Genomic DNA, 15,011 nt, shown 5'->3' on the forward strand with positions numbered 1-15,011 from the left:
TCATTTCTCATCACTGTTAGTCACATGTGAACAGAACTATTGCAGTTCTTTGGGTGTGTATGACTAAGCTTACCCCCTCCTTTTTTTTTTTTTTTCCAAAAGGCAAAATCCTGAATTTTATGTTTAAAAGCACAATGAAATGTTTTTTTTTTATTTTCTGCAGTTCATTTTGGAATTCCCAGTCTTAAATTCCATTCATTTTCAGTAAGGTGGCAAAGGATGTATAATACATTGCATTTTTATGCCTAATAGCACTTCCAATAGCCCTTAATACATATTATGTATACACACCTTTTAGCATCTGTTTCTACCTGACAGCTTACAGCACCAGGCTGAATCTTGTGATGAACAACTTGAAATGCTGAACACCATTACAATAGATTCTTATTGGGAAAAGAAAGCTCTTCTAGAGTTCCTTACTACCATCATCTGCTTGCTGGGGATTGAACCCAGGAGTGCTATACCACTGAGCTACATCTCCAGCTTTTTTTTTCTCTTTTTGGAGACAGAGTCTTGGAAAGTTGTCCATGCCTGCCTCAAACTTGCCATCCTGCTACTTCAGCCTCCAGAGTCACTATGCCACTGTGCCACGCTCTTTATAATGTCTTTATTTTCCTTAAAAACAAAACAAAACACTTTTCCATAAAGATTTTAAAGTGATATATTTACCAGTATATAAAAGATGTCATGCTATTTTAAAAAAATATATATTTTTGTTACAGATGGATACAATACCTTTATTTATTTATTTACTTTTATGTGGTCCTAAGGCTCGAGCCCAGTACCTTACACATGGTAGGTAAGCGCTGTACCACTAAGCTAACCCCAGCCCAAGATGTCATACTCTTTCAATTAGTCTTCCAAAATAGGGATCAATTTGGGCTAATCAACTAAGCAATTCTCTTGGGCAAGGATTAAAGCTTGTATTTTATAAAGGGCAATCCATTATACAACCATATTACTGACTATTCTTCAAAAAATATATGTATATAGAATTGTTAATATTAAGAATTGCTAGGATCCTGTCTTAATATGGTATTTATTTATTTGAATAATTTTTTGTATTAGTTCCGTATGAAGAATGAGATTTAATAAAGGCTTGTTTTCTTATTTTGTCACTACACTTGGGGTTTTTGGTCTTGAACTATCTCCTAGAAATATATTTCCTAGAATTCCCAAAACAAAATAGTAAAATCTTTTTTAAAAAACTGTCTTTTGTATGCAAAATTCAGATTTTGGGCTTGTGTAATTTGGCCACATGCTAAAAATTAAGTAAGCACATACCCAACAAAGCACAGTTGGTGGAGGCTGTAGTTTATGAAAAATTCCAGCCAATGTTACCCACCCTAAACTTTCCTTTCTTTTGGCCTGACAATAATTCAGAAGAGGCACTATCGTACCCGTCTTTCATTTTTAAATGTTTGGTTTCCACGTCCTTTCTGAGGTTGTAAACCTGTAGGAACCAGTTTTGACTATTAAGCAATATACCATTTAGTCCATACTGACTAATTATTTGTGACTTTGCAGGTACTGCTGAGGATGAATGTGATTTGGAGAAATTATATTTGCTGCCTAAGACTAAGAAAGGTGCCACACAGATGCCACAGTGGTTCCCACCCAGTGGCCCCTCTGGGATCAAGAATTTTAACTGACCCAGCCAAAGTTTTTGAGCACAATATGTGGTGAGTTCTCTTTTTTAGGTCTGATATTATGTATGTTTATTAAATATCACCAGTGATATTATTTAAATTTAGTACTAAGAAAGGATTTTAAAAACTATTGTTTTTATTTAGGTTGTAGAGAAAAGCAAGGGTAACCAGTCCTGACTTAATGTGTTTCTAGTTCTAAATTGCTTTGCTAATGAAATTGGAAAAGTGGAACTTCCCTAGTGCTTTAAGCCAGCCCTCCCTCCTTGCCTCTGATCCTGACTTGCCAGTGTATTACTGGGTAGAGACTGGGTGGGAGGCTCTTTCCTAGGCAGGGTCCTCCTCTCACCCCACAGGCCCTTCATCTTTACAAATTGTTGTCAATCAGCCAATTGTATATACAGCACCTGCTGCTTCCTAAGCATCAGGGGAAGTCCCTGCTTTCAGAGAATCCAACACTATTTGGGAAGATAGGTAAATAGGTATGTATAGGAAAAGCTGATAATCAACAATACCAAACAGTAAATTATAAGGGCCCAGTGAGTGTTATAGAGGACATAAGCCTTATGAAGAACAAATAAGTAATGTAAAACAACTTGTGTATGGGCATAGTCAGGAAGGCTTCTTAGAGTGAGCAGAACTAAAATTAGGATTATTTATTCTGCCTCCTATTCCTGGCACAAAGCCTGACACAGAAATATTTGTTGACTAATGATTTGGATAGGTAGAGCTGGATTAAGGGCATTCTGAATGAGAAGAAAGTCATAAAACAGAGATGAGGAAGTACAAGGCATTCTTAGGAGACAATAAATAGGGCAGTTTGGCTTAAAAAAAGAAAAAGCACATCTAGGAGACTATTGAAAGATAAGATTGGAATGATATAGGCCAGGTGTTAGGATGGGAGCAAGATTATGCATGGTCCTAAATTCATAGCTGAAGTACAAGATGCTATAGAGCCACCAAGGAGAAATGATTATATACATATTTGGTAACAATATGCTGGACAGATCAGCAGGGAACTTGAAGCAGGAGAGAGCTAGTGAGAGAGCTCGTGAAGGAAGAATAAATAGAACTTGGTACTTGTACAAAATAAAGGAAAAGGAAGAATTTGAAGTTTTGAACTTAGGTCACTCCTAAGAAAATCAAGAAGTTAACTGATTTTTTATTTTGGAAAAAAAGATGATGAATTTAGATGTAAACATTCAAATAGGCTTTGAGAAAAGGATAATCTGGTAAAAAAATGTCCAGAATACAGAGACTGCTGCTGGGAAGAGGGAGAAAAAGTATCTGGGCTGGAAATGCAAAGTGGGATGTAATAGCTCCAAACAAAACTTGTTATCAGACTACCTCTGGGACAGGTCTATAAGACTGGGAAAGTGATTTGGGGACTTTTTTAATGTTTTTATTCCAACAGAATATCAGATTAAAAAGGAAGTTTACTGATCTTTTATTAATTAGTCGTATAGTGTGCAGTATGGTAGCCACTAACCACGTATGGGTTATAGAGCACTCTAAAATGTAGTTTATCTGAGTTAAGGTGGGCTGAAAGATTTTGAAAAATTAGTATTAAAAAAAGGTAAATTATTCAATTTTTATCGAATTTCATGTTGAAATGAATGAAATTTTGGATACATTGAGTTAAATAAAATATATTATTAAAATCCATTTTATCTCTTTACTTTTTTAACATGGCTACTAGAAATTTAAATTATATATGTGGCTCACATATATAATTTACTTTTTTGAAATTAAAAAGAGTAAATTAAATCATTTTGACTACCATTACCAGTATGGACAATTACTGTAGGTTGTGAGAAAAAATAGGCCCTTTTCCAGGCAAAGAGATCTCCAGAGGAACTTCTAGTCCTAGCCAAAATCCTCATTTACAAGGTTGGTTTTGTTTTTGTTTTTGTTTTTTCTCCTTCATTAAACCCTAGTGATTTAGTTGTCTATGTTCTATTTTCCTATCTGCTGCTACCTCCAGCTCTTTTGCCTGAAATTTTTGCTTACCTATTTAAATTTCTGTCTTGTCATCAACTCTTGGGAAAGCAAGGGTTCATTAGTCCAGTGCTTCTCAAACACTGAGGGTTAGCTTTGGGATGACTGCACAAGAATCCCTGGGAGAGTACCTTTGCATTAGGCCTAGAGATGTGGCCTAGGGATTTTTAATTTGAAAAGCTTTTGGTAATTGTTGAGCAGCCAGCCAGGTTTAAGAATCCTTGATCCAGTCCAATGACTTTCAGATTTTTTCTCTTTGCCTTTCTTCCTTCCTTCCTTTCCTTTTTACTGCTGGGATTGAACCCAGGGCCACTCACTGAGCTACACCCTCACCCCTTTTTATTTTTATTTTGATACATGGTTTTACCAAGTGGCCCAGATTGGCCTCAAACTTGTGATCCTCCTGTTTCAGCCTGAGTAACTGGGATGCACCACTGTGCCTGGCTCAGACTTTTCTTTAGCAGGAGAACTTTTTTCTAGTGAAGTTTTTATATGACATCTCAATATTTAAAAGGTAAAAATCAACCTGTTCTGAATGAAGCACATGGAGGCCTGGGACATAAGCAGCTCCACTTTTTTCCTTTCCCACATTCCATTACTCTACCAGCCTGGAAGACCTTCAGAGCTCTGCTCTCACAGTTTGAAAACCTCAAACTAGTCCAGACAGCCATCCTTCTCCATAGCTTGCTCTCCAAGGGGTTATCCAGCCTGCACTGGGATACCACTAGTAACCCCCTCCTCCAATAGATATATACTATAATAACAACAGTAAAAATTATTTCCCTCAAGAGAAAAGGAAGTAGCAGCTTCACTTCATCTCCCCACACATCCTTATTTCCACCTCCTATATTTTTTTGCATGAAGATTTGTTATATATATTTGTTTGTTTTCTCCTTCCTTCAAGTCCAAAGTTCTGTCTAAAAGTTTTCATTTTCTTCCTTGTTTTTTTTTTTTTCTTCATATTTAAGAATAACATTTCCACTCTTGCTGAATTTGACTTTTTACGGACTGTTTCTGTGAAAGTACATGTCAATTTTCTCTTACAGATGTTGCTCTGAATTATATGTAGTTCATTTTTTCCTCTAGCCTCTACTTTGTATGGATGAATTACTCTTTCTATGATCCTTTTAAAACTTTTTCTTAACAAAAATATTCCATTTTATTCAGCTTCTAATATTCTGAGACAAATTTATCTTCCAGATTTTAGATATTTGTATCACTATATTTGTCAGCCTATAGTCTTGATTTTAAATAATTTAGTGAAGTGAAATTCACATAACATAAAATTAACCATTTTAGAGTGAACAATTCCCATGGTGTTAGTTACATTCACAACTTTATACAACCAGCGCCTCTATCTAGTTCCCAAACATTCCCGTAATTCCAAAGTGAAACCCCTTGTCCATAAAGCACTTATTCCCACCCCCTTACTCCCAGCTTTTGGCAACCACTAATCTATGTTCTATCTTTGTAGATTTGACTATTCTGTATAATGGAATCATACAATATGTGACCTTTTCTGTCTGGCTTTTTTCACATTGCATAATATATTGGAGCTTCCTCTACCTTGTAGCATATTCTTTATTTTTTTTAAGGCCAAACAATGTTTCATTATTTATATATACCACAATTGTCTTATTCATTCAACTTTTAAAGAACATTTATGCAGTTTCCACCTTTTGGATCTTGTGAATAGTACTATCAACACATGTATACAAGTTTGGATCCCTGCTTTCAATTTGAGGAGGTGTATACCTAGGTCTAGAATTGTGGGGGTCACATGGTAATTCTGTGTTTAAGGTTTTGAGCCATTGTCAAGCTTTTTTTCCACAGCAGCTAGAAACAGCTGGACTATTTATTTTACATTCTATCTTTACTCTTTTAATTACACTTACTGTATTTAAATCATTACTGGGGAAATACTGACCAGAAATGATATTCAAAATGCTTTTGAGACATGACCCAAAGGTCTATCTTTATTAAGCAGCTTACACTGTTACTTGGGAAAATCATTCCCCATTCCACATTATTTCTAGTTTAATTGTGTGGGAACTTTTCAAGATATCCCTGAAATTTGTAAGGAAGCAACAAGCATTTGTGTTTATCTTATGACTAAAGTAGCTAAGCCTGTGGGATGATCCTTAGTTTAAAAAAATACAGCTTACTTCATGAACCAGTACTTAGAGATATACTTCATTACACATTCATAAAATAGGAACAGAAGTTGCCTGTACAGTTTTTACCATGTGAGATGTGTACCTGGGTTCCCATTTGTTCTATGCGTCTGTGTTTCCATTTCATTCTCTTTTTAAGTATTGGGTAGACTAAGTTGATTTCATGACTCATGGAAAGGTTATAACCTTTAGTTTAAAAAACACTGAGCTAAGCCATTGTCTGTAGACCCAAGGTAAGACCTGGATGTTGCAACATTATTTCTGTTGTATAAGCCATTTAAATAATAGGATGTTTTTCTGATCTCAATAAGGTTCAGATTCTAAGAATTCTTTAATATTACATAATTTTCCTTATGTAATCATTGTATGATCATCTGACTGCTCTTGCCCTATTTCATACATCGTAAATATTTTCTTTGACTTCCTCCATCATCACATTTATTTTGAGAGGCAGTAGAGTACAAATGTTGACATTACAGACTTAATGGTTACCCAGCCTTGGGAAGCTACTTAATATCTCTCTCTCTCTCTCTCTCTTTTCTTTTTTTATAATTCAGTGAAGTGAAATTCTCATAACATAAAATGAACAATTCTGTGGTATTAATTACATTCCCAAAGTTAACCTAATTCTGGGAAGATACTTAATCCCTCTGTGACTTAGTTTCCTTTTTCTAAGATGGGATAATAATAGTAGTATCTACATCATAGCATGTTATTAGGTTTAAAATGATCACATTTAACATAAAGTATCTTTACATTGTAAATAAGCAACATACTATATAATAATTAGTTATCTTATTATGATTACTATTTTCTAATGTGTTCTTTATTTATGTTTTTTCTTAATTATTTGACTGTATGATTATATAGAGAAGAGCTTAGCTTGCATTTATTTCTTAGCTATATTCTCCATAATATTAGCACACAATAAATATGTTTGAGTAAATGAATCTATATAGAGAAATATAAGATCTAGCTTCTGTCTACTGGAAGTTGACAATTAGACTGAAAATGATACAGTGGCTAAACATGGACTTTAAATCCAAAATACCTGAATTTGAATCCTGTATCTATCCCCGTCCATCTATATGAACGAGCAAGTTCCTTCCTGGTGTGAGTATAAAGGAGATAATACATGTAAAGCTTGTCATAATAGTAAGTGCTTACTAAAAGTCATAATTCATATTATTATTAGATGAAGAACTGAGATATATACTTATGAATAAATAAACAACATAGAGCAATATGCAGGATCATAATAAATGATAAAGACAGCAAAGACCCTAGGAATTCAAAATAGGAGATTCCTAAGATGGAAATGAAAGAGCAGGTAGAATTTAACCTGAGCCTTGAAGAATGAGGAATACTTAAAGAGTAAATCATTTTTTTGTTATTGCTGTTCAAGTGGTTGCATGAACATCTGGATTTGAGAATAAATACATGAGGTATATTGTAAAGCATGCAAATAGACCTGCTCAGTTGGAAGTTGGGTTTAATGTTTTGAAACTAGATGAGTGATATGATGAAAGTATTTAGGAAAATTAATTAGCACTGTTGTTCAGGATACTTAAAGTTAGCTATTATGGAACATGTAGTGATATCCTTTATCTCCGGCATTTTCTGAATATTGATAGGTGCCCAGCCCTGGGCTAGGATGTGTGGAGTATGCAAGAAAAGACTAAAAAATAATCACTGCTCTGATCTATTTAAAAAATAAGCCAGAGCCTTTCAGGTAAAGAAGATGGGATGAACTGAAAATCAGAATATTCCTCCTCCAACAAAATGAAAAGAATTAGTAAAAGCAAGCAAAACAATGCCAACAGCAACCCAGTGAAAAAGACCATACACATGGAAAACTAGTCACCAAGGAAAGAAATTATAGATTCTTATGTGGTTCCTAACCCCATCTGCATCCATCAGAAGTAGTAACTAGAGAAAGAAGGTCAGCAGGTAAATTATGAGACTCCTTCCTAAAACTCATTAGGCAGCTGTGGCAAAAGGTGAAAATTGGAAATAAATACTCTTACCTATCATCACAGAATTTGAAGTCTCAGCAAAGCAGGGAAAACTAGAGCATTCCTTATTTTCTGGGGCTCCATGTTGAATTGAGAGAACTATCTGAAGCCCAAGACAAACTTATTTAGGAATAGGACACATCCTAACTAGGTAAATGAAGCTTAGCACAGGACTTAATCATCCTTAGAAAAAAGAAGGAAAAAAAGAAAGACGTGAAAAAGAAAAAGCAGACTCAGCTTTTTGGCTCTCAGAAGGCCAAGGTGCAACTTTCTGCAGTTATCATGCATCCAGGCACAATTGACCTTAGCTGCATTTGCTGGGCCTTTCAAGTTTAATCCTAGAGATTAAAGTGGAATACCTAGGTGCACCTGTGGGAAGCTGGTGCCTCATCTGCCCTGGTTCTCCATCTCAAACCCCTTGTTTAAAAAAAAAAAAAAAAAAGATATCACCAAGTCATCTGGTGACTTGAAGTATCTAAGGACTACAGTAAAACTGCCATTAAGGGGACAGGCCAACTCAGATTAAGGTGGTATCCTCTGCCTCTGCCCTGATCATCAAAACCCTCCACAAACCACTCAGAAACACAAAGGGAAAAAAAAAACAAAAAACATTAAGCACAATGAAAATATCACTTCTAACGAGTTTGATAGTATTGCCTGCTAGATATGTCATTAATTTTTAGCCAGAGAGCTCCCTGAAACCATTAAAGAGGTTCTAGAGACTGCCTGGTCTTGGGCTGCAGTGTTGAATGCTGCTGCCTTCATGACTTTATAAGTGGCATTAACAGTGGTGCAGTAGAATGTCCAGCTAGTGAAGAATTACAAAGAAAAATATTCCAATAAAGAATCATTTGGCAAAACAAGGTAAAATGCAGATTCAGACTCTCATAAAGGCTACCTATTACTCAGCAAAGTCCATCAGTAACCCCCATCCCCCATTAGGCTACAAAAACATGGATAAAATACATAATGCCCAGCCTTTGAAATAGAGCTTACAGAGAGAATCCTGGACCAAGAGTCACTGCCTGGATCTGTTGACACTTGGAGAGCCAGACCATTCCATCCAGACGTGCAGAGAGGATTCAACAAGATGAGCTTCCAGACCATACCCACACTCCAGGAACTGGTGATACAGAACGTACTATGCGAAAAGGACTTGCCCATCCCCAATCTGGAGTACCTGCCTAGGGTGCTCATCCTGCAGTTGTACAAGGAGGCTATAATGGGGGGTCACAAGGAGATGCTAAAGAAGATGGTGCTGTCCTGCCCCTTGGCCTGTCTGCATGTGGACTACCTGGTGAAGACAGGAGATCTGACGGCCTTAAGAACTCTACTGTATGGGCTAAGCTCGCTGATTTTCAACAAGGTTCACCCCAGGAAATGGAAACTGAAAGCAATCGATTTTGATTTTCGAATGAATCAGGACTGCCCCAATCAGTGGTCCAGAGCCCCACTGGGTGCCTGCTCACAAGAGGCCACGTCTCCAAAGGAAAGAGAGAAATGCAGCCAAAGAGCAGCGAAGCCACGCTTGAAGATCTTCATAGAATTCTGTCCGGACACAGTCTTCCCAAGATTACTTTTCATCCTCACTGAGTGGGTGATGAAAGCAAGGAGGGTGGTCCGTATATACTGCAAGAAGCTCCAGGTCAATGGTTGCTACTCAGAGTATACAATCCGGAGGACTGTGTCCTTTTACTACGTGCGGGAACTGGAGGTGAATGCTGACCACTGGAGTTTGGAAATAATGTTCCGTTTTTGTTTTATCCTGAGCAAGATGAGGAACCTTCGAGTCCTCCATTTCTCCAACATGAGCCCGCAGGTCTTCACCAAGCAATCCAAAAACAGGTGGTATTCCCATAGATACAGCTTTCAACTGCGGAAGGTGAACAAACTCCACGAGCTCTACGTGAACAACGTCTTCTTCCTCTGCGGAATGCTGCACAAAATCCTCCTGAGTCGGACCCCCTTGAAAACACTCTCGCTGAGAGATTGTCCGCTCAAGGAGAAGGATTTAAAGCATCTGTCCCTGTGTCCGAGCACTGATCAACTGAAGTGTCTGGATCTCAGCTCTTTTTCCATGAAAGGTATGAGTCCTGAGCCCCTCCGGGTCCTGCTGGAGAAGGTGGCACACACCCTTGAGACCCTGGTCTTAGAGTTTTGTGAGATAACAGAGTCCCAGCTAAATGCCATCTCACCAGCCCTGGGTCACTGTTCCCAGCTCAAAACCTTCAGTTTCTGTGGGAACCAAATCCCCCTGACTGCTCTTAAGAACCTGCTGAGCCACACCGCTAGCCTGCCGCTGGAACAAGCGAAGTACCCTGCCCCTCTGGAGATCTTTGACGAAATCCTCGGGGATTCTTGGACTGAGATCAACCCCATGAAATTTGACCAGGTTCAGAATGAGCTAATTCAGCTGGTGAAGGACATCAGGCCTGTCCACGACATCCAGATTTATTCTTACAATTGTATTCTTCACTTCAAACGTACAGATTTTATTGCCTGAAACTCAGTGGCAATTCGGTAGGCAGGGGATTGCTGACATGCACAACACATTAGCTTTCTTGGCCTGGGGGTGAGGCTCAGGTAGAGTGAGTTTGATCTCCAGAACCTCAAGAAATGCTTCTTATAAATTTCTGATGGGATTCATGTGTGCGTATGTCTTCAAGTTTGAGTCCAGTCTTGACAACTCAGGATGACCGTCTCAAAATAAGGGCTGGGATGTAGCTATGGTCAAATGCCCTGGCTTCAATCCCCAGTACCCCTGAAAAATGGGTTAGGGTTGGCCTTCAGGAGAGAGGTATAAGGGCCTTCATTTTACTATGCTACTTGGTTTTTGGATCTATTATTCCATAATAAAAATGTACTAAATTTTCAAAAAAAAAAAAAAAAAGAAAAAGAAATAGAGCTTACAGGGACAAATAAAAAGTTATCTGGAAAAAGTAGAATGTCAAGCCAGGTGCCATGGTCCACGCCTGTAGTCCCAGAGGCTCAAGAGGCTGAGGTAGGAGGATCATGAGTTCAAAGCCAGCTTCAGCAACTTATCGAGGCACTAAGCAACTCAGTGAGACCCTGTCTCTAAATAAAATACAAAATAGGGCTGGGGATGTGGCTCAGTGGTTGAATGCTCCTGAGTTCAATTCCCAGTACCAAAAAAAAAAAAAGAAAGAAAGAAAGAAAAAAAAGTAGAATGTTGAGGGAAATTTACCTGTAAAACAAGAGAAAAGACAGAAGAAAGGAGGGAGAGGAATAGTGCGTTATGGAATATAGTGCCTTGTGTATTAGTTTGCATTTTTCTAATAGTCTTTATAAAGGGAATCATATAATATGTTCTCTTTTTGCCTAGCTTCTTTTACTCAGAATAATTATTTTGAGGTTTATTCATGTTGTAGCATGTATCAATATTTTTTTCCTTTTCATTGCTGATAAAAGATTCAGTCAGAATATATTTTAAAAAACTCTCAAAAATCTTTGGGCACAATGGCACACACCTGTAATCTCAGTGGTTCAGGAGGCTCAGAGGAAGATTGCAAGCTCAAAGCCAGCCTCAGCAACTTAGCAAGACCCTAAGCAACTCAGTGAGACCTTGTCTCTAAAAAAATACAAAAAAGGGCTGGGGATGATGCTCCGTGGTTAAGAGCCCTTGGGTTCAATCCCTGGTACAAAAAAAAAAAAAAAAAAAAAAAAACTCTCATAAGTCAATAATAAGGATCTGGGACATAGCTCTCAGTGGCAGAGCAATAGCCCAGCTTGTGCAAAGCTCTTAGTACTCCCCCCCTAAAAAAATTTCAGTAATAACAAAACAACCCAATAAAAATGAAAAAAAGATTTTAACAGACAGTTCACCAAAGAAGTTACACAGATGGTAAATAAGCACATGAAAAAATGCTCAACATCATTAGTCATTAGAGAAATGCAAATTAAAGTCACAATGATATACCACTTCACACTAATTGGAATAGATAAAATTCAAAATACTGAGCATACCAGTGCGAGTGAGAATGTGGAGGAAATGGAATTTTATACATTGTTAGTGTATAAAATTGTTAGTGAGAATATAAAAATGGTATAACCACTTTGGAATACAGCTTAGAAGTTTCTTCTTTCCTTCCTTCCTTCCTTCCTTCCTTCCTTCCTTCCTTCCTTCCTTCCTTCCTTCCTTCCTTCCTTCTTTCGTCTGAGTGCTGAACTCAGGCCTTGTACCCTGCCACTGAGCTACATCCCCAGTGCAGCTTGGCAGTTTCTTTAAAAGTTAATCATATACCTACTATTAATAGACACAAAAAGATGAATGAATTTCAAATTATTATGCTGAGTAAACAAAGCTAGGAATAAAGAGTATAGTAGTCTCCTCTTATCCACAATTTCAGTTACCCAAGGTTAACTGTCATCCGTGTGTGTGTGTGTGTGTGTGTGTGTGTTGTGTGTGTCCTTCACACAGGCTAGGCTCTACCATTGAGTTACATCCCCAGCCCTGGTCCAAAATATTAAATGGAAAATTTAAATATTAAAATTAAAATATTAAATGGAAAATTTCAGAAATTAACAATTCATAAGTTTTAAACAGTATATTGTTTGTTATTCTGTTTTATTATTAGTTGTTGTTAATCTCCTATTGTGCCTAATTTATCAATTAAATTTTATTATATGTGTGCATATAGAAGAAAATACCCATAGTATATCTAGGGTTAGGTACTACCCACCATTGGAGGCATCCACTGTGGGGCCTTAGACTATACCCTCCATAGGTAAGGTGGGACTGTTATACATACTATGTTTTCTTGTATTGTTCTAGAAAATGCAAATCATTCTGAGCTGGGGTTGTAGCTCAGTGGTAGAGCGCTTGCCTGGCATGTGTAAGGCCCTGGTTTGATCCTCAACACCACATAAAGATAAATAAATAAAATAAAGGTATTGTATTTATCTAAACTACAAAAAAAATATTAAAAAAGAAAATGCAGAGCTGGGGATGTGGCTCAAGCGGTAGCGCACTCGCCTGGCATGCATGCGGCCCGGGTTCGAGCCTCAGCACCACATACAAAACAAAGATGTTGTATCCGCCGATAACTAAAAAATAAATAAATAAATATTAAGAATTCTCTCTCTCTCCCTCTCTAAAAAAAAAAAAAAAAATGTAAATCATTCTTTACAGACAGAAGGTGGAATGGAGGACTGCTGAGAAGGAAAGAAGTAGAAGGGAGGAATTACCAAGGCACAAGGAATCTTTTTTTCTGCAGTACTGGGGATTGAATCCAGGGCTTCACACATACTGGACAAGTGCTCTCCCGGTGAGCTACATCCCCGGCTCTCCAGGAAACTTGAAGTTTGGTGCATATGTTTGTTATCTTCACTGTAGTGGTGATTTTACCACAGTTTACATATATCAAAACTTATCAAGTTATACAACTTAAATATGTGCATTTTAGTATATTTCAGTTATACCTCAAAAGCTGTAATCATATAAAGTATGGTTATAGCCATACATTGGAAAATAATGTAGCAGTTAGTAAAAATAAGAGATCTTTGTATACTGATACAAGGAGATAGTTACAATGCATCATTAAATAAAAAGAGCAAGTTTAGAAGAGGTATCTCTAGTATAACCTCATTTTTTAAATGAATTTCTGTGCTACAAATATTTATATATCTTTGTTTTTATTATTTTTTAAAAAATATTTATTTTTTAGTTGTAACTGGACACAATATCTTTATTGTATTTATTTTATTTTTATGGGGTGCTAAGGATCGAACCCAGGGCTTCACACGTGCTAGACGAGTGATCTACCGCTGAGCCACAATCCCAGCCCCAATATATTTCTGTTTTTAAATACACAGAAAAATTCTGAAAAAGTCCACATTATCCTGAAAACAGTGCTTATCTCATGGATAGGAATAATAATAAAGTAGAGATGAAAGACTATTTTAAATGCATCGGTATTGTTTAAAGTTTAATTAAAAGAAAAAGAATGACTTCCTTCAAGAGATGAATGGATAAAGAAAATGTGATATAAACACACACACACACACACACACACACACACACACACAATGGAATATTACTCAGCCACAAAGAAGAGTAACTTTATGACATTTGCAAATAAACGGTTGGATCTGAAGACTATCACACTAAGTGAAATAAGCCAGTCCCAAAAAGTCAAAGGTCAAATATTTTTGCTAATATGTGGAAGCTAACCCACAATAAGGAGGGTGAGGGGAGGTATAGGTATTCAGTAGATTAGACAAAGGGGAATGGAGGGAAGGGGGATTGGAAAAGGAAAGACAGTGGAATGAATCTGAAATAATTTTCCTATGTACATATATGAATACACCATAGTGAAAACCATTCTGGGCTGGGGTTGTAGCTCAGTGGTAGAGCGTACATCCATAAGAATGGGGTCTTAATTAGAATAAGATACATTTCATGCTTGTATAATTACAGCAGAATGAATTCTACTGTCATGTATAACTAAAAAAGAACCAAAAAAAATGCCCCTTTTACTCATCCAATCCCTATCTTGTTATCTAACTGATGATAAAGTGTGTATTCTTTAGTATAGATTACAATTCCTCAAAAATTTTGAATTCTACCAAGTCTTCTTTATCTTTGTGTCCCCAATTGACAGCTCGGTGCCTGATATATATTATAGGTTCCCAATAAATATTTAATGAGGGAAGTGGACATTGGCCCCAGCAGCTGTGACACCCATTGCATTGTATGTAGAAGTGAGAAGGCATTATTTTCAGTATTTATGTCTTCTCCTTCCTAAGTAAGAAACTTATTGCTAACAGCAACAGTCAACTGAAATATTCATTATTGCCAAAGAGAAAAGTAGGTAGCCAGAGTCAAAATATACATTAGAATAAATAGAGGAAAAGAAGGTTTAACTGGAGCTAGTTCAGTTATTAGCTGATAGGCCTATAATAGCTATATTTTATCCATTCTGAGACTCACAATTTCTCACCAATTAACATCTCTGAAATCATGACATTTCTTGTAATTGATGACATCTTAAAATTGTACTTGGAAATGGCTTTTTTTTCCTTAATAGTTCAGAAAATTATGCCATTGTAGATTTGATGAAATCGGATAATTATAACCCCAGAGTACTTAAGCTTAACTTGAACACTGTTTTGAGAACTATTACTCTTATTTGACTAATACAAAAACAGAGAGACATAAA

At 36.9% G+C, this 15,011-nt stretch overlaps 1 protein-coding gene across 1 annotated transcript in view; it reads left to right on the forward strand.

The window, feature by feature from the left end:
• Mettl8 (methyltransferase 8, tRNA N3-cytidine) overlaps nt 1-15,011 on the forward strand; it is a 94,691-nt gene that overhangs the window by 46,704 nt on the left and 32,976 nt on the right. The window contains exon 2 of the mRNA XM_027946112.1: nt 1,528-1,682. Within this exon, the coding sequence (XP_027801913.1) occupies nt 1,540-1,682 (143 nt within the window). The 5' untranslated portion in view covers nt 1,528-1,539. The remainder of the gene's footprint in view (nt 1-1,527; nt 1,683-15,011) is intronic.

This window comes from Marmota flaviventris, chromosome 11 (genome assembly GCF_047511675.1).
Source record: "Marmota flaviventris isolate mMarFla1 chromosome 11, mMarFla1.hap1, whole genome shotgun sequence".
In the NCBI taxonomy this organism is placed as follows: Eukaryota; Metazoa; Chordata; class Mammalia; order Rodentia; family Sciuridae; genus Marmota; species Marmota flaviventris.